The 20,981-nt window shown below is 39.8% G+C and overlaps 1 protein-coding gene across 1 annotated transcript in view; it reads right to left on the bottom strand.

The window, feature by feature from the left end:
• TRPA1 (transient receptor potential cation channel subfamily A member 1) overlaps positions 1–20,981 on the bottom strand; it is a 57,956-nt gene that overhangs the window by 30,505 nt on the left and 6,470 nt on the right. Inside the window, 10 exon segments of the mRNA XM_045290234.1 lie at positions 46–215; positions 1,100–1,200; positions 1,937–2,036; positions 2,885–2,933; positions 3,794–3,930; positions 4,989–5,134; positions 5,321–5,429; positions 7,225–7,332; positions 16,363–16,538; positions 19,174–19,333. Coding sequence (XP_045146169.1) covers positions 46–215; positions 1,100–1,200; positions 1,937–2,036; positions 2,885–2,933; positions 3,794–3,930; positions 4,989–5,134; positions 5,321–5,429; positions 7,225–7,332; positions 16,363–16,538; positions 19,174–19,333 — 1,256 coding nt within the window.

The following is a 20,981-nucleotide window of genomic DNA, read 5'->3' as shown; positions in this document are numbered from 1 at the left end:
AGCGGAAATAAGACATGCTCATATATTGCACAGACTGATCCTTACCTGGCTGCAAAGTGCAGCGGTGATTTCTTATCTTTGCTTTTAGAATTAATGGACACATTAAAATGAAGTAAGTTATTCACAGAGACAGGCACCCCCTGTCTGCATGCATAATGTAGAGGAGTACAGCCGTTGTTGTCTTCATCCATGACCAGCTCTTTAATATGTTTCATCTGGAGAGAGGAAAAGAAGTTCTATTCACTCATGCTCTACTCTATTCTACCTATAGCTGTGTTGGTATGCTAATGAAATATTCTTCAAATTATACTGCAAGTTAGTATCACATTTTTACAGCAAAGGCAGATATGGATTTCTTTATGGGAAAGTGCAAATGGCCTGTAGGTACTAGAATAAAAATATATATCCCAAAGTATGGATAATGTTGCAGATTCTGTCTCCGTCTAATGCACGTTATCATATTACAGGCTCTGAAAAGTCTGAGTTGGAAGTATATTTTAATATTTTAACCCAGTTGTTGACTCTTCACAAGCATTTTCTAAATGAACTTGACCAAGGGTCCCTCTTATTCCTCTTTTGGTTTTCCACATAAAATTACCAATTTAACAGTTGCCCTTAAATTGATTCCAACTCATGGCAGCATTGTGCTCCACAGGATGTTAAAATTAGGTTTACTTTATGTTTTTTAATGTATATTAAGTAAATAATTTATGAGCCTATGAATAGTTTAATTGATCAATAAACATATTTTGCTTAATTGATTCATAAATATTATTAATTCACTCATACTTGAATAGCTATTTCACTGACATGCAATTTATAATAGCTAAACATTGAAATGAAACTGATTGATTATGCTTCTATCCTTATGATAGATGGGGCTAAATGGAAATTTTCTGTAACTTAGAAAAATGAATCCTAATCTAATTTATTATTATTATTTATTATTATTGACAATACATTGTAAATACTCAAATATGGCATCTTTATTTTAAACATTGTTATATATATCAGAGTTCATCTTTATAATAATGAAAATCATAACATGCAAATTCACTTTCTGCTGTTGAACCTAGCTCCATAGATACATATAAATTACCTGCATAAACTCAGGTTGCAAATTTTTCAATCCATGACTTTGTTGTACAGTCAAATGCAAAAAATTACGTCCAAGAAAATCCTTTATGTCTACATGGGCACCTAAAAAATCACAATATAAATAAACTTCTATTCATTTTCTTAAAGCATGGTCTAGGGTGAATTTTCAATTTGAGAAAATAAAATAAATATTTTCCTACTTAATCCTTGAACTAACTTACATGAAATTTTATTTAGATGAGGGAACTAATCATATATTAAGATGGAGCTATGGAATGGTGGGGAGGATATGTACTTTGCTACATGCATGAAGGGGCTTCAAAAAGTTAATGGAAAAATAGAATGAAAAGATAATGCAATGTTTCCATGAACTTATGAAGGCCTCCTCAGATGAACTCTTATCATAAAATATAAAAACGATGCTATTGAAAATAAGAGAGGAGAGAAGAAAAAAAGACATTCTCTTCTGTGTTCTCATGACATTCAGTCAACAATTAAAACAGGGATAATAATAGTATCTATACCACACAGAATGAACTGATGGAAAGAATGTTTCATTGATAAAATGTTAGTAAAATATTATCATTGATAAAATGTTAATCATATGCCTGAGAAATAAGAATTGATTCATACATATTACCTATTATTGTTCTGAAGCTATTGTTTCATGGAACACTCCCTTACTGGGTGGAACTTCTTCTAGATATGGGAAGTGTCCTGTTCACCTTCATATTCATACTACCGGTCTCAGTGCCTGGCACACTATCAATGGTTGATATGTGTTTGTTTAACCAAACTGAATAGTGATTCGAAAGGTCTGGTTAGGCTTTTCTTGTACCTTTAGAGAGTAGCAAATTCACAATATTCCAAGATGCAGAAGCAGTTGCTAATAAAAGTGGAGAACGTCCTTCACAATCAATGCTATTGATATCTGCACCCTAAAACAAAGCAAGTTTTTCAATAAAGAGCATATGTTAAACAAAAATGAGCTTCCATTGAAATTTTACATAAGAGGAATTCCTTGGGATAGGGAAAATCGAACTAGAATTCAAATATATGCCAAACTCGAGTATTTCTGGACATTTCTTTATCATTCAGATGGGTTGCCCTTGCAAGGGGCTCCAACTTCTAGCATCAAATGCCTTGGCATGGCTCCGTAGGAACCTTCTTTCTGGCTTCCATGATTGATGTTTGACTAGCCACCCCACAGAACTCTTCTCCACTCGTGTCTGGCATACGTACATCACAAATGCCCTTGGTTTCCTATTAGGCAAACAGCCCCAATCCCCAAGGTACAAGTTTAGTTTCAAATATAGCTAACCAATGAAATCCCAGCATAGTCTGACCTTTCTGAACCATGTTTGCTAGAAAATCAAATGAAAGGTGCCTGATCACAGCCCTCCTCCACCTTTGCTTGTAAATGCGCATGTGTTGTCTTACGGGGCCCCTGCTACTCATACCATGAACACCAGAAGCTCTGAGCATAACATTACGAAAAATGTTTCTGGTCTTATTCTCTTGATTCACAATGAGCGATCCTGTAGCTCACATACTACTATTATCTCAAGCTAAAATAGGCTACCAAAGAGCACACTTTCGTATGTCAAACTTGAAGGTTAGCTCTTAGATATTAGCAAAGATATTGACATAAATGGGCCTTCTGTAAATTTTCTTTACTAAAAAACAGGAAATTAAAATGTGTCTTATTTTTGAGAATCCACTTTATGGATATACTTTTTCAAGTAAATATTAATAAAGAAAATAAACTTGTCAAGTAAATATTTACCACTGAAATTAAATATTCTGCAAGTTCATGATGATCAAATAGTGACGCTCTGGAAAAAAGAAAATTAAAAAGATAAGATGCTGTTTGTATGAAGGTATAAAGCAAAGCTACCATATTCTGAAAGTAAATTTCATTTGCAATTTAATAATATCATAAATATTAGAGACTTGCTCATCTTTCAAAGCCTATGATTAATTCTGACTAGGTTATTACCTGCCCTAAAAAAGGTAATGTTTTGTTTTTTCCCCCAAATTAGGAACTTTTTGGGTCTTTGTATTTTCAAGGTCATAGAAAAAAATTTAAATACATCACACATGTTTTTCTTATCAGTTAGTAGACTTATTTCTCTTTGTAAAACCTTCATGACTGTTGATGGGAAGTGAAAATAGAAATTTCTGTCCCAAAGCCTTGAAATACAAGACCAAAGAAAAGGCTTTATTTTCCCTGGGGCCATGGGGAATAACATAACTGCAGACAAGCTGCCCCAGGGTGCATCACAGGGCTTCAAATGCCCTCAGAGGGAGAGTGCTTCTCTTTGGCAAACATTGCCAAAGCTCTGATGTTCCCCATCACTGTGGAGAAGGACAACATAATGAGGAATTGGAACAGGTTCGAAAGAGCTTGGGCAAACTTCTATGCTGACCTCCGTAGCGTCTAGATAATTAATCTTGAGTCTGGATTCACGGGCCTGAGAATTCGTGGAGACTGCCAGGGGAGATTTCGTTCTGTGAAAACCGACTTTAAGATCGTACTTTGATTCCAACCGGCTCACAGGATCGTTGGTATCTCAGTTTACCGCTTTGGAACTCTAGAGCCCTTGCTGATGTTACATGGGGACCTAGACTTCCCGGATCTGGTTTCACAGTAGAGGCTGGAGGTCTGTAGGGGAAAGCCCGGCAGCAAACTTGCCTGTGCAGCAGTGTCTCCTGGTTTCCATCCACTGCGTTCACAATATCGCTGTCACCGGAATAGGAGGCTATCATCAATTTAACAATCTCCGTGGCTCCCTGCGTGGCAGCAAAATGAAGGGCTGTGCACTTCCCGTTCTGTGAACAGTTGAGACACCGGAGTCAGTGTTGCGAGTCTCAGTTTAAGGCGACAGCATGAGGGCAGCCGCGAGCTTCCTCACAGGTCACCAGGATCAAAGAAGATGATGAAAGGGGATCAGTTTGATCTTCTGAAAGTCATCCACACAAATATTACAGGTAATTATTGTCATGGCCTGGTCACCGAGGAGGCCTCTTCCTTTCTGCAGTGAAGGGAGGGCGAGCCAATCCCTCCGCTCAGAATCTCCGAGGCCTCTAAAAATGACCGGAGTATCTGGCAAATATGCGAGCAAGGTTGGGTTCAAGGCAGGTTCTTACCTAAAGGCCCCGAAGTGTGAGACACCGGCCAGATGAAGGGACATGGGGAGCAGCACACTCTCCTTTCAGTCTGAGCTGGCTGGCTTGAGGCCATGACCCTATATTTTCACATCCAGATCTCAGTACATTAGTTAAGCTGTCCTTCATTTGCCAATTCTTCAGAATGGAACTAAAAATAGACCTGATTCAAGAGTGGGCTTTGATATTCCCAGCTGACAGCATTGATATTTGCATCTTGGCCTTAACTTCGTTCATGAGAGTTAAATTGGATATACATTCTCTACTGTCCCTGTATTTGTGACTGCAACTTTTTTTGGTAGGGTGGGAGGAGATCCCAAAATTCTTTACATAGTCTGAAATTTAGGATGTTTTATGTGTTTGGCTTCTCGGTGTCAACTTCCCTCCTGGTGTCTTTAGCTTTGGGAGCCCCAGAGATACACCGTTAAAGTTCTCAGCTGCTGCTGCCCCAAAGTTCAGCGATTTGGACAGACTCGTAAGAAAAAGGTGTGGCAGTCTGTTTCCATAAAGATCCCTCTGTTGGGAATCCCATGGGGCAGTTCTACTTTGACCAATTGTGGTCACTATGAGTCAGAATCCACCTAACTGCAATGGATTTGGAATGTTTCTTTTCTCTTCTGTACATTTTACATACAATGAACTGGAAAATTGTGCAAAAATGCATATTTGAAAATATATGACAATCCTAAAGTCCAAGTGTCATGGGAGTTAAGAATAATTACCTCCATTAACTCTATCTGTGCACCATTATCCAGGCACATTTTGATCATTTCCAAGTCGCCGCTCTGAACAGCCATGTGGAGAGGGCTATGTTTCCCATTATTGACAAAGTTAATATGATTATTTCTGCTATGTCCATGATCTTCACCTTTAGAAGAAAATGCATTTCAAGATAGTTTAAATATTTAAAGTCAAAAATTTGAATTTGAAAAGTAAATTACTTAGAGCTACAGAAAAGCCCATGGTCAATTCTATTAGTTGATTTTCAAATGAATAGTCTCTTCACAATAATAGGGTTCTTTACACTCTATAATATATGAAAACCTCTACTCACCAAACTTTAAAATTATTTCCATGCACTTTTTGGCACCGGAAAAGGCAGCCTGGTGTATAGGGAAGCATCCCCACTTATTTTGGATGCATGGCTTAGCTCCTTTGTTTAACTGGAAGGTGAGATAAAAGAAGGAAAAGGGCGGGGGGATATCAACAAAATGCCATGGCTTAAACTCTAAACCCTGATAGTGAACAGGACCCAGATGCCTCTCCCAGATCATCTCCTGAGCCCTGATTCCTACTATACTCCTGAGCTTGGCAAATTGTTTTAAAATACCTAGGATAGACTTTATATACTATGAACTCTGGGAAAGAAAGGAATTTTGAAACTCTAGAAAGGCTTTTCAAATGAACTATGAAGCAGATACAAAATATCAATAGGGATGCCCACCATAAAAATAGAACACCATTTTCATGGGATTAATGAGAACATGCCTTCCTCTAAGGCAAGGTCAAAGTCATCTAGGTGTACGGTGTTTGGGCCGAAGTGAGTGAGAGCATCACGACTTTCCTATGAACATTTCCTGTCCTTACACAAATCATATTCTACAGATCCTTTGCTCATCATTTATCTAAAATTAATACGTGCGTAGACTAGCATTCCTGTTCAACTGAGAAAGCAGGTCTGCTCACGCAGGAAAGTTTACTAAAATAAGACTACATGAACTGAATATTGTATTACCTTTGCCTTTGAGCTGATTGTTTTCAACTACCCTTTTCTATAAATAATTTAACTGCTGTATTGTTAGAAATGCCTTTTATTGTCACAAAAGATGTTGAAAGGGCAGGAAAATGTGAACAAGTGAGTACCACCTGTACCCTCACCTTCCAGAGATTGTGTGCGTTTACATTGTGGAAGAAATTATTGTTTTTAAGTCTTATCTCTTTCCATCTATAGTTTCATCATACTTTTCATAAAAGCTTCATTATAAATAATATTATTTTAATATTCAAATGTATTTTAATGGCTTATCATGCGCATGAGTTTATCAAAAGTATATTTTTGCATACATGAAAATATCATCAACCCTTATTTATGTAACTTTTCCAATTATTTCACTATGATATTTATAACTAAAATCAAAATCCCTAATCATGAGACTTTGTTGTAACTGGATTTATCACCTCATGTTATATTCCAAGAATGGAAAATGAAGAGTCAAAATGTATTCCCATCAGCAGGGAATGAAATTCCTGACTCATCAGAATTTCTCTTAACACTGGAAGTCAATAAAGGATTTTTTGCCTTTTAAAGCTGAGTGAGAAAAATATATTGGAGGTGAAATATATGACATCTTATGGTTTCATCTCTCTTTTGTTATTAAAGAAATTAAGCTTTGTGCGACTTTTTTCCAATTTTTCTACTAGATTTATAGGAGACTTGCTAGAGAAATAGGTAGATACAATCATATATCTTATCTTCTTAGGCCAGTTGATGTACAACAATCACCGATACATTCTCTAATAATGAACTATGTATACAGTCTCGGACAAGGCCAACACAGTTTGGCGTATTACTCTTTTGGTTGTTTTTGGTGACTTAATTTATTAGTATTTTATTTAAGATTTTGCATCTATGTTTAGTTATATGTGAAATTAGCCTACATTTTTCTTGGTAGGTGACTTGCCAATATTTGGAATTACTATTGTAATTCACTTTGATTTTCTCACAATTTTTTTCATACTTTTTATGTTAGTCTTCTAAAACCAAGTCAGATCTGTTTTAGGAATTAGGGGCATGTATCTATCTACCCCCAAAACAAAAATAACATTTTCCTGCCATTTTATGCATTTTATATTTTACTAAGGAGGACAGTGGAAGATCTGCTGTAAATATCAACAGTCACTCAGGCTATACTACCATAGAGATAAGAAAAGAAGAAAAAAGGAAATTGATATATGAACCAAAAATTGTAGTGCTTCACTATTATCTTTGGAGCACGCAAACATCACAGCAGTGTTTCCATTTTCTCCTTCCAAGTTGATATTTGTACTTCCATGCTCAACCAAGACCTACAGGGACAAAATGAAAAGGTAGAATAACTGTCAGAAAGGTGAAGCACAAGTTTTAAATTAGATAAAGTGTCTTCCAAATAAGAGCCACATGTGGACAGATATATGCAAACTCACATTCATTACAGCACTGTTAACAATAGCAAGAAGATGGAACAACCAAAATGCCCATTGGTAGAAGAATTGAAAAGGAAACTTTGGTACATACACACAATGGAATGGCATGTCTCTATAAAAATAATGAAATTTAGAAGCCACTTATGGCATAGATAGAGCTGGAGGACATTGTGCTCAGTGAAATTACTCAATCACAAAAGGATGCATACTGTGTGAGACCACTGTTATAAAGAAAAATATCAAGACAAAATTTTTCATACCAAAACAAATAGATGTTGATGGCTACCAAGTGGGAAGGGCAAAAAAAGGGAAGATGTAGCAATAGGCAGGAGGTGTTAATGTGGGTGAAGAGAGGAGAAATCAAAGCTAAGGTAGAACAGGCTATTGGGGAGTTTGATAACTAGTTTAAGTTGTTGAGTAGAAGAGTTACTATCTGAAATGTAAATCCCTACCTAATTCACAATAAAAATACGGCTTGGGGAGTGTGGCAGGTCTGTCCAGACCACACAAAAGCAAACGAAGAGGGAAAGAGAGAGGGAGTGGACAGCATTCTGGCCCTCCAAGCCTCAAGGATGACATTCCTGCTCAGAAAAGCCAATGCACAAAGAGGACCATAGGGCCAGTGCAATCATGAGGCATGACGTCCCCTCACTGACCAACACTGCTATGGGGGACAGACTACTGGAGACACAGTGCGGGAATTGTGGAATTATGCCCTGTCTGCCTGCTGCCGCCCCCCCACCCCCTTTCCCCTCCCCCACAAGGTGAAACACAAGGGAACGCAACAGAGCCTCAAGGAGAGCAAAGCAAGGAAGTCCCCAAAGAATCCCGAAAATAGGCTTCAGAATCAGTGGGCAGGGCTTGGCACCTCGCCAGACCTGACTGAAAAGCATTCATAATGGTCAGCAGACAGACCTGGAACCATTTATAGGCTCCACCCCCAGCCCCATGTCTATCATATAAGATAGGAAGGTCAAACAATCCTGAGGAGAAAAAAATGGGGCCAATGGACATGAGAGAGGAGAAGCAGGGGGAAAGGGAGTCAACAGATCCAGGGACAAGGGAACAAAAAGAGATAAAAAAATCGATGGCAAGGAGGGTATATATAGCATGCCTGGTGAGATTCGATCAAGTGCAATGCAGCCAAGAGGAATTACTGAAAGCCGAATGAAGGCCAAACAAGATAGTGGGACAGGAAGAAAGTAAAAGGAAATAGAGGAAAGACCTAGGAGGCAAAAGACATTTATAGAGGAATAAATAAAGGTATGTGTATGTAACTATATTAATATATAATGATAGAGTTATAGGTCTATGTATATTTAAATGTTATGTATTAAGGTAGCAGATGGACATTGGGGCTCTATTCAAGTGTTCCCTCAATGCAAGAACACTGTATTCTATTAACCTGGCATTCTGTGATGCTCACCTTCCCAACACGATCACTGAAGCAAAAATGATGCATACGCAAATGTGATAAAGAAAGCTGATGGTGGTGGCAATTAAAAGATATAGTGTCTGGGGTCTTAAAGATTTGAAATTAAACAAGCAGCCATCTAACACGGAATCAACAAAGCCCACATAGAAGAACCACACCAGCCTGTGTAATCATGAGGTGTCCACAGGATCAGGTAGACCCAAACAATCATATTGATGCAAAAAAGGGTAGTTGGAGTGGAGACCCAAAGCCCATCTGTAGACAGTTGGACATCCCCTCACAGCTAGGTTGCAGTATAGCACCAACAACACAACATTCCTCCAGTTCTTTAATGCCCACCCCCAGTCCCACTATCATGACCCCAGCTTTACCTTACTAATCTGGCTAGACCAGAGCATATACACTGGTACAGATAGCAGCTCTTGACACACAGAATCCAGGACAGATAAAGACATCAGAAACAGTAATGGGAATAGTGATACCATGAGGGCAGGGGAAAGTGAGGGGAGAAGAGGGAAATCAATCGAACACAGAAATGTGGGTGAAGGGAACAGCGAATGGTATAAGATATGTAAATAACAATAATTTATAATTTATCAAGGGTTCACTACGGTGGGAGGGTGGGGGAGGAAGAGGAAAAAGAGGAGCTGATACCAAGGGCTCAAGTAGAAAAAAAATTGAAAATGATGGCAACATATGTATAAGTGTGCTTCATATAATTGATGTATGTATTATTATGAGAGCTTTAATCACACAATTAAAAATCACCTGGAAAAAACCTTGTATATAATATCTACTAAATACATTTCTCAAACACAAATAATGTTAATAACTCTATCACATTGATTAAGGCAATGTTGAATTAAGGAATTGGAAAAAGAGTAAGAGTTGAAGATATTAGCGTATGTCTCTCCATACTTCTCATTTTTATTCTATCTATGTGGCATGAATTCTGAAAACTGCCAATTGAACATTCTTTCTCTTCTGTAGCAGTAATAGAGATTCCTAAGGCATTGACAGAGCTTATCTTAGTTGATTGAAACTTTAACTAAGATGTAAGAAATTAGCATTCTTGATAAAATGTCTAAGTATTTTTTTCTGATGAAAGTTAGATCTCCCTTATTCTTTTACATGGTTGACCGTCAGCCAGTTATTTGCCAACAATCTATAAATCTTTAGCAAATTGCTGTTTTCTATTCATTCTAACAATAATTCTTTCATATAAATGTCTCTCCCAAGAGAAAAATCCAGGAATTGATTGACCTATTAGAGGCTTTTTGTTGGTTTGTTTACAACCAGGCTATAACAACATCATGGTACATAATCACAATTAAATTGTACCAAAAAATTCAAACAGGCTATTTCTTAAAAAACAAACAAACATGATCCTACCAGAATCCCCTTGTTAATAGAGTTACCCAATGTAACATCAGTAAAATAATTAGGCTTACTAATTAGTACTGCTCAAAAATATTACTGATATTTTTGTATATAAGAAAAGTATTAACGGATGAAGGGAAGTAGGAATGAAAATCATTCCATGGTCTTAAGTACTTTCCTTTTATATAAGTGACAGACTCACATCATCAACCAAATAAATAGCTATTAGCTATTTTGCCTTCTTGGAATCATAAATAATTCAATTTTTAATATTCCTGCCTTATACATGTACTATCATAGACACATTCTGTTAAAGCTTTGTGATCATTTGTATGTAACAGAGTCTTAGTCAACTTAGTCAAGACCTGGCAAGTGTGGAAACTCAACAAAGGAGCCTTCCAAGGGACACGTAGGAGAGGATCTAAGAGGGGCCATGGGATGACCTTACAACTGAATACCTGGAGACCCAACCCCAAGATGTAAAGTCTCTATATCATAGAGAATTAAATGCCTCCTCTCTAATCTTGAGGCAAATGTGTCCCAAGGAGTTGTATAACTTCCAGTGGCTGTCTGTTCAAGAATACTAGGTGATAAATAGGGATATTAAGAGGTGTGCACTTATGTAAATGCATTAATCCATAACAATAGAGGTGTTGGCCTATGCACGTATATTTATAAGGCAATACACTGAGGCTGCAGATGGGCCTTGGGCCTTGACTCATACCTTCCCTCAATACAAGAACACTTTGCATTCTGTGATGCTCATCCCCGACTCCCACATGATCACTGAAGGCAAAATGGGTGCACAAGCAGATGTGGTGAAGACAAAGGATGATGCTTTTAACAGATATAGTGTCTGAGGTCTTAAAGGCTTGAAGTTAAACAAGTGGTTATCCAACAGTGAAGCAACAAGCCTACATGGAAGAAGCACACCAGCTGGTGAGACGGTGAGGTGTCATCGTGACCAGGTAATGGGCATCAGAAGATTCACAACAAACAGTAAACAAACAAAAATGCATTGGTGATAATGGAGGGTGGTTGGAGCGGAGACTCAAAGCCCATCTGTGGACAATGGAACATCCCCCCACAAAGGGGTCTCAGGGAGGGGATGAGTCAATCAGGGTGCAGTAAAGCACTAATGGGTCACACATAAACCTCTGATTCCTTGAGGCCTCCCCAACTCCCCTGCTATCATGATCCCATTGCCGCTTCCCACTCTGGACTAGATGGGAGCATGTACACAGGTATAGGCAAGAGATAAAACTCACAAGACATGGAAGCCAGGAACAGGAATGGGAATAGAGGTACCAAAAGGGTAGGAGAAAGGGGAGGGAGAGGTGGGAAGGGAGGAGGGTACCAATCACAAAGAATGGCACTTAACCACACACACCCATCCAGGGGGAATAACAACAGAAACTATAGGGAAAGGCAGATAGTGGATGGTGTGAGATTTGAAAATAATTAACAATCTATAATCTATCAAGGGGCCATGAGGGTTGGGGCTTGGGGTAGAGGGACAGATCCCAAGGGCTCAATGGAAAGTAAATGTCTAGAAAAGAACAATGGAATATATGTATTAATATGTCTGATACAATTGATGTATGAAGAGTAACAAGAGATGTAAGAGCCCCTTGTTTTTGTGCATGTTGTTGTCTCCGCAGGTCTGTCTGGATAGGACAGGCTGGATGAACAATCTGGAGGAGAAAACAATGGGACTGACAGTTCTGGGGGGACGTGGGAGAGGGGGAGGTGGGGGGAAGGGAAGAGGTATTAACAAACCCAGGGACAAGGGAACAACAAGCGATCCAAATTGGTGGGGAGGTGGATGTGGGAGACCTGGTGGGGCATAATCAAGGGGAATGTAATGAACAGGAAGTGCTGAAATACTGGTGGGGACTGAGCATGATAGTGGGACAGGAGGAAAACCAAGGGAAATAGAGGAAAGAGCTGGGAGGCAAAGGGCATTTATAGAGGTCTAGATAAAGACATGTGCATATGCAGATATATTTATATGAGGATGGGGAAATAGATCTATGTGCCTGTATTTATAGGTTTAGTATTAAGGTAGCAGAAGGACATTGGGTCTCCACTCAAGTACTCCCTCAATGCAAGAATACTTTCTTCTATTAAATTGGCATTCTATGATGCTCACCTTCCCAACACAACCGCTGAAGACAAAGTGGGTGAATAAGCAAATGTGGTGAAGAAAGCTGATGGTGCCCGGCTATCAAAAGATATAGCATCTGGGGTCTTAAAAGCTTGAAGGTAAACAAGCGGCCATCTAGCTCAGAAGCAACAAAGCCCACATGGAACAACATATCAGCCTGTGTGATCACGAGATGTCGAACGGATCACTGAAGACAAATGGGTTCATAAGCAAATGTGGCGAAGAAAGCTGATGGTGCCTGGCTATCAAAAAGTATAGCATCTGGGGTCTTAAAGGCTTGAAGGTAATCAAGCGGCCATTAAGCTCAGAAGCAACAAAGCCCACGTGGAAGAAGCACACCAGCCTGTGCAATCACAAGGTGTCGAAGGGATCCATTAAGCTCAGAAGCAACAAAGCCCACGTGGAAGAAGCACACCAGCCTATGCAATCACAAGGTGTCGAAGGGATCAGGTATAAGGCATCATCAGAACAAAAAAATCTTACCATAGTGAATGATGGGGCAAGTGCAGAGTGGAGACCCAAAGCCCATGAGTAGGCCACTGGAGATCCCCTTGCAGAGGGGTCTCGGGGAGGAGATGAGCCAGTCAGGGTGTGATGTAGCAATGATGAAACATACAACTTTCCTCTAGTTATTAAATGCCTCCCTGCTCCCACTATCATGACACGAATTCTACCTTGCAAGTCTGGCTAGACCAGAGGATGTACACTGGTAGAGATAAGAACTGGAAATACAGGGAGTCCAGGGCGTTTGATCCCTACAGGACCAGTGGTGTGAGTGGCGATGCTGGGATGGTAGAGGGAGAGTGGGTAGGAAAGAGGGAACAGATTGCAGGGAGCTATGTGTGACCTCCTCCCTGCGGGATGGACAGCCAAAAGGTGGGTGAAGGGAGATGTCGGACAGGGCAACATATGACAAAATAACAATTTATAAATTACCAAGGGCTCATGGGGCGGGGGAGTGAGGACCTAATGCTGGGGACTTAAGTGGAGAGGAAATGTTTTGAGAATGATGAGGGAAATGAATGTACAAATACGCTTTACACAATTGATGTATGCATGGATTCTGATAAGAGTTGTCTGAGCCCCTAATAAAACGATTTAAAAAAAAGAAACTCTAAAAAATGATTTGAAAAAAAGAAAGAATACTAGGTGATATAAAGGTAATGATTATTTTCATTTTAAAATTCTGTAGGCAGCTGTGGAAGGTTTGGAGGATAACAAGGGCTGGTGGGACTCCCTGAAATCTTGGCCCATGAGCATACCTAGAAGAGGCAAGCCAGCAATACTATTGCTTGCAAGCATGCAAGGAGTCATCTAACATTCTTTCTCCTTCTTCTCTTTTTAATCTTTAGCAAAACAAGGGGATTTGGAAATCGTTTTAGTTGCACTCCTAGCAGTATTCCCAAATCAGGGCAAGACAATTTTAATTCTCTTATAACTCTATTTTCCTTCTCACCCAGGAAAAGCTCCATTAGGTACAACATCTAATGTTTAAATCAGAATTTGCTTATTTATGAACATTCTTTTCTATTCTTATGTGATACTTACTATTCTTTGTTGGTCTAGAGATTTCTGATTTCCAATTAACCAGATTCTTTTCATCGGTACTTGCCTTTGAATTCCCAAATCATACTTTCATAGCCAAGATTAATTAAGTCAATGGCCATTTGTTTCTGTAAAGAGCCTTCAAAAGAAACTCCATGGGGCCACAAATGAAATCTCTGTGGGGCCCTGCAGTGACTAGAGGCTCAAGCCAAATTAAACTGAAGCAACATCTGGCTCAGGAATAGTGTAGATTATTATTAATAACAACAGTCTTATCAGATATCACCTCACTGTCTACAACTGCTGGCAGAAGCCTCACCCATTTTTTGTGTGTGCTATCATCTCAGCTTGTTCTTCTGTAGTCAGTACCCCATGCACCCCTTTATCAATTGATTCCATTCAACATCCACCATTTACTAGCACTGCACTGAAGACTAGAAATACCTAAGTAAGATACTAGATATACTTGGTAAGATACTAGATAGAGATACTTGGTAAGGCACGGTCCCTTCCTTTACACAGCCACAACTGGCCAGCGGATGACAAAACCACTTGAACCTTCATTCCATGTTGTATGTGTTAGGTATAATGACAGAGCTACATACATACGGTAGGAAAGTGGGAAAAGGGTTCCCACCTTAACTCCTCTACAAGCTAACTGAAGTCAAGGTCTCTGTCGCCCGGGAGAAACTCATGAATACTTCTGGGATCTATTTCCTGATTTTAGACAAAGTAGGTTGGGGTGTGTTCTAGCACAATAGCCACATCACTATTCATAATATTGTTTCTATAGGAGAACTTGTTAGATGTCCTGTGGTAGTCACCTAATCTGGTGTCAATTTAAGGATTAAGCATTGGGGTGGAGTCTAGGCTGTCAATCTGGAGATAGCCAATGAGACTTCTGTGGGCATGGCCTTCTCCTGAGAATTCTGGGAAATCTGGTACTTCCTCCTTGGAGGCAGGAGACACCTCTCTCTCTCTCTCTCTCTCTCTGCTGCTCCCTGGGAGACACTGCAGAAGGCAAGCCACATGGACACAACCAGACTTCGGAAGCCAGGGAAGCCACAGAGAGACCCCTGCCAGTGCTGAGATGTTTCCAATGACACTGGATCCAAAGATTTTCTACCCACTGGCCTGTGATCTGCATTCGGCGTCATTGCATGTGTTTCGTGAGTCTGAAGAGGACTTTATAGATTGATATCAGAAATACGGGCTAATATCGGATTTAAGGACTTGATCTGGACTGGGCTGGGATGCTTTCTCAATGTTCAGTTGCTCTTATATATAAATCTCTTTCTTATACACATATGTGTGTCCATGGATTTGTTTCTCTAGTCTACCCAGATTAACACACATCCCAAATCACCTATCTTATAAATGAACACCTGGAACATAATCTATTTGTAAATTGCATACCACTTCAGCATGCATATATATTTTCTAAGGTGTGGAAACAGTCAAGGGGACCAGGAGATGCAGGTTAAAAACTACAGCCTAACTCTTACCTGCTATGCATGGAGGATGGCCTCCTCCTGGGGTGGTACAAATGGCTAAGTGCTTAGCTACTAACTGCAAGGTTGGAGCTTTGAGTCTACCCCGAGTGGCCTGGAAGAAGGCTTGGAACTATTTTGAAAAGCATCAGTCTTTGGGGCACCTTATAGAGCACAGTTCTACTCTGACACACCCGGGGTCACTGTAAATCAGAACCTACTTCACATCGACGGATTTGGATTTTCATTTTACTTTTCTTTGTTCTCTCGGGATCCTATATTTGACCACAGTCATTCCTGCCCTTACAGGGTGGTGGGTGGTGGTGGTGGTGGGAACTTTCCCAATAATATGGCATGCCAGCCATTCTTCAACCCAAACATCAAAGCACAATTATAGTTTCCCTTTTCCCGAGTCACTCGCCACCTTCCTCTTCTCAGCCATGAAATGGTTCACATAAACATGGTAAGTCTTCCTTTAGAATCACGGATAACATCCAAACTGCTGACTCCTGTTTTCGCCATTTATGTGATACAGGTGAGCTATCTAATTTTCTCTGTGCCTCAGTTTCCTCAGTCATAAAATGGGGACAATGTCAATTTTAGTTCATAGTTTATGTCATTAAATAAGGCCTGGATAAGCTGAAATGCAGAAAGCTATTAGAAGAGTGTTTGGTACACAAGCACTATCCAATAAAGGCTCAAATATTGCTACTGCTATTTTCATCACCATTTACCAGCACCACCCTCGTCACCAGTTGGTCAGGAGTGAAGGAAACTTGCAGTCACTGCACTCCGTTTGCTCGGGCGCCTTTGGTTGGCCGTTCTTCCCAGGTACAGGGAGCCAAATTTGGGTCACAGCTTACAAGCAACCACACGTGAGCCATTGGCAACCTCACCTTCACCAACTCGTTGTACCCACGCTGCACAGCTATGTGGAGAGGGGCCATCATGTTGTAGTTTCGGATGTTGGGGTTTGCTCCTCGGCTGAGAAGAAATTGGATGCTTTTGACCTGGTTTTTGTCTGTAGCCCAGTACAGGGGGGTATTTCCATAATTATCCATCACATTCAGCTCTAGAGAAAGATACCAAAAGATATCAAAATATGACTCAGCTTTTTATCCAAGACCAACTGATTACACTCTTCAAATTCAAGTGCCTTTGTAATAGACTGTGTCGCCTCTATTAAGAAGAAACATATATCCTGAGTTCCTTAGAATCATGGATTGAACACCTGTAGTGGAGAAATAGACATATGACACTTACCTCATCAAAAGAGCTGTCTCCCTATAGCGTTGTAAGAAATAGAACCTCTTGCTGCTCTAGGTTTTTAATCTCCAAAATGAATGTTGTGTTTGTTGTAAGGCATTGAGATAAAGTAAAAGAGTAAAAGCAATAACTACTTGCCAGGCACTTTTGTAGGTTTCATAAGACAATTACTCAACCCATCCAATAGCCTTGCAAAATATCTGACCTGCTATTCGGATGAAAAGCCAGGGTTTAGAGATGTTCAAAACCCTGCCAAGTTGACACAGCGAGTAAGGAGTTGTGTAGGTTACTTCAGCAGCCCGAGATTTCTCCTACTCCTCCTAACCTTGCAAGATCACTGGGAAATTAACATCAACTAATGTCTTTAAACACCTTAGCAGAATGATGACCCCGTAGCAATTGCTCAAAATATATTATGAAATGACAAAAACTAACAAAGCATAAGTTTAACAGTTGAGGTTGGGCCTCTTCAAAACATGCATAGATCCCACATATTTCTACAAACCCTGTGGGATCAACATTTAGAATATGCTTTTTTGTCCATGACCATACAACACACCCAATCTCGTCTGATCTCAGAAGCTAAGCAGGGTCAGGGCTGGTTAGTACTTGGATGGGAGAATATGCCTTTTTATTCTGTAGCATTTTCTATCTATTAGAAAATTTATATTGCTCTCTACTTTACCAATTATATATTTATACATTTCATATAATTTATTATACTTTATAATATAAATTATATAGTGTGTAAATTATATATTTATATACAAATTGTATATATTTAAATATAAATTATATGTATATATAAATTGTATAATATAAATTATAATTTATATATTTATAAATTAATGTGTTATAGTTGTGTGCCTGGGGAAGAGGAAAATTATATACCCAAAATATAATATAGGGACCACATAGGATAGCTGGATGCTTTCCGTTTTCTTCTTGCTTTTATTATTTATCCATTAACTTTTGTCATTCATCCAAGTTTCTCATTTCCAACAACACACATACACATTCTTTGACCATTCTCTCTGATTGTGACAAAGATTCTTCAACATTGTATTTCAAGAGAACTTTATTAAAAAAGAGCTTATTCGCCAATCAAAGTACTTGAATTGGCTATTCTCTCTTTTCTGGAATCACTTATGCAAAAATCATTGAGAACTTTCAGTTTTTGAGTTTTACGGTGATCCTCAAGGGTTCTGTTAGCAGGATAAGGTTAATTTCTAGGCTGCTAAGTAAATGGTCAACTTTTCAAACCCACCAACCCCTCTGCTGGAGAAAGGTTGGATAGTCTGCTTAGGTAAAGATTGCAGCCTGGGAAATCCAATTAGGCAGTCCGACTTGGTCTTACAGAGTCACAACTGACTCAACAGCCACAGGTGTTCTGTGAGCATAGTGACCTTCATTCGACATAATCTCTGTGGTCCTTCTAACTCATAGCGCAATAACTTCTCTATTCACACCTGTAAGCTCAATTTATCATCTATCACACTCTTCACTGGCGTCTTCACCATCCTTGCTGGTTTTCCCTGCTATGTGTCCTCTCCTGATGCTGCTCTACCTTTAAAACCTTTGTCATCCCATTGTAGGTCTTCTTGAAGGGTTTTCCTACATTTCCAATGCTTCGTCTACTTCCCCTAACAATGGCTCTGTGGGCATGGTGACATTCCTTTTATATTTCTATTTGCTTCCTGGATATTCCCTAACAGATGTCTCCTGGACTTCTCAAATTCAGTATGAGCAAAGCCAAGTCCACACGCTCACATCCACTTTTCCACGCAGGAACGTGTGGTAAAATCTGAGGTGGAGATGCTGGCTGTTGTTAGGTGCTGCTGAGTCTTTGCAACCCAGAACGTAGACTAGAACAAAGCCCTGCCCTCTCCGCCATTCTTATATTTGAGTGCACAGCAGCAGCCATGGCGCCAATGCAGTTTCTCAAGGGTTTTCCTCCTTTTTGCTGCTCCTCTGCTTTACCGAACATGGTGTACATTTCTAGGCCCTGGTCTCTCCCGATAGCCCGATGCTATCTAGAACGTCACTCTGAGCCAGTAGCGACAAATGAATGAAAATGTGAGCAGCACTCCAAAAAACCAAACTCACTGTCAAACCATTCTGACTCACAGAGACTCCATAGGGCAGAGTATCGCTGCCCTTGTGGCTTTCAGAGATGAAAATTTTATGGGTGGACAAAGTCTCCCCTTTCTCCTGCAGAGCAGCTGGTGGATTTGAACTGCTGATCCTGTGGTTAGACACCCAGCATGTAACCCAGACTCCTGAGTGAGATATGCAGGTCCCATAAAATCTGTAATGATAAACTCTTAAGAATCTCAGGCTTCAGGTTAATAAGGTTACCCTTCAGTGACCTCAGGCTACTCGTCCCAAGAAATCTCAAGGGATAGTGGGTCTACAGAGCATCCATTTGAACATTCCGATACCTTCACAACAGGACTCATTGAGGATCATCTCCATCAGTTCTAGTTCACCTGCTTCTGCAGCATGATGCAAAGGAGAGGCATCCGTGTCATCATATCCACGGGATCTGCACCGTTTTTTGAGGAAGCTCTGTAATCTACATGCACTTTTACCAAAAGTCACCTAGATGCACACAAAAATTAAAAGTTATCTCCAACAAGCGAATGTAAGCTTTTAAAGTGAACGGTTTCATAGTAAACAAACAAGTTATCTTCATCCAAAAGGATTTATCGTTGTTACAATAAGATCAATAATTTTCTTGGAAAGCATTAAATGTTTATGGACAGAAAGCAGGCACCACAAACGCTTGGTTAGGTCCATTCAGTAAATGTGCATTTTCTAATGTCATGCTTGTACTTTCTGTAACAATAAAGGCCTTAGGGCAAGATTTCACATGGATTTAAGGGTTGTAATCTATGATATAAGAAGTGCAATGAAGAGACAAAGGAATTTGCTTTGCCAAGAGAAAATGTACTTGTTAAATAATTTCATGTCAACTTGAAGATATATAAAAGTGTAGGAGGGGCAGTGGGGAACTCAACCTGTCAGTCAGGTCACAGTCTGATGGTGCCTCCTTGTGGGCATGGCCTTCTCAGCAGGAGGGCCAGGAACACTGGCTCCCCCACCCTCTTCACTCTCTGCCTTCATCTTCCTGCTGGCACGCCACTCTAAGACCTGTTGCTTCCACTGCCATTGAATCCACACAACTTTGCACCCACCAACCTGCGATTTTCCTGTAGTTTGCATCAGTGCATGTGGCTGTGTGAGTCTGAGGAGGAACTTAGGGACTAGTATCAGATTTATGGACTTGAGTTGGATTGGGTTGGATTGTTTTCTCAATACAAAATTACTTCTTGATATAAAACTCTTTCTTGTACATATGTGTCACTGGATTTGTTTCTCCATCAACCTGGCCTCACACAGTCATTAAATTCAGGATGAGGAATCAAGGTAAGGTAAAAGAGTCTTTTTGGGGACCAATATTGAGAGTAGCCATACTAGGAGGGGAAGGGGAAGGTGGGGAGAGAAAGAGGGAACTGATCACAATGACCTACCTATAACCCCCTTATAGGGGGATGGGCAACAGACAAGGGGGTAAAGGGAAACTTCGGGCAGTGTAGCACATGAAAAAATAACAATAATTTATAATTATCAAGGGTTCATGAGGAAGGGAAGGGGAAAAATGAGAAGCTGATACCAAGGGCTCAAGTAGAAAGAAAATGCTTTGAAAATTATGATGGTGACATGTATACAAATATGCTTGTCACAATGGAAGGATGGATAGATTGTGATAAGAGTTGTATGAGCCCCCAATAAAATGATTTATATGAAAAGGGGAGTTTTTGTAACTGCAAGGATGATTAAATACAGGGATCTAAATTACTGTCTTCTTTGGCCTGCCAGGCTACAATCTAACCCCATTGTATATCCATTGTATATCATACTACAATAATCTTTGCAAAATACCCACGTGTTATTTGCTTTATCAGTAGTCTAAAATGACTGTTCTATCCCCAAGTAATTACTTCTCTTTGGGCTCCTGGGATTCTGTGGGATGTAAAAAGACTTTTTCCCAGCTTTGTTTCCTCAAAGATATGCCAAACCTAAGAGGCTGTTTGCCAGCATATTGGTGGGAGGTCAGATGTTTAAATGCTTCATTCCCACCTTCCCCCCACTATCATGATCCCAATTCTACCTTGAAAGTCTGGCTAGACCAGAGGATGTACACTGGTACAGATAGGAACTGGAAACACAGGGAATCCAGGGCGGG

The sequence above is a fragment of the Echinops telfairi genome, unplaced genomic scaffold (genome assembly GCF_000313985.2).
Source record: "Echinops telfairi isolate 266 unplaced genomic scaffold, ASM31398v2 ScPeMD7_1;HRSCAF=3_0, whole genome shotgun sequence".
Lineage (NCBI taxonomy): Eukaryota > Metazoa > Chordata > Mammalia > Afrosoricida > Tenrecidae > Echinops > Echinops telfairi.
This window is presented reverse-complemented; position numbering and strand designations above follow the sequence as displayed.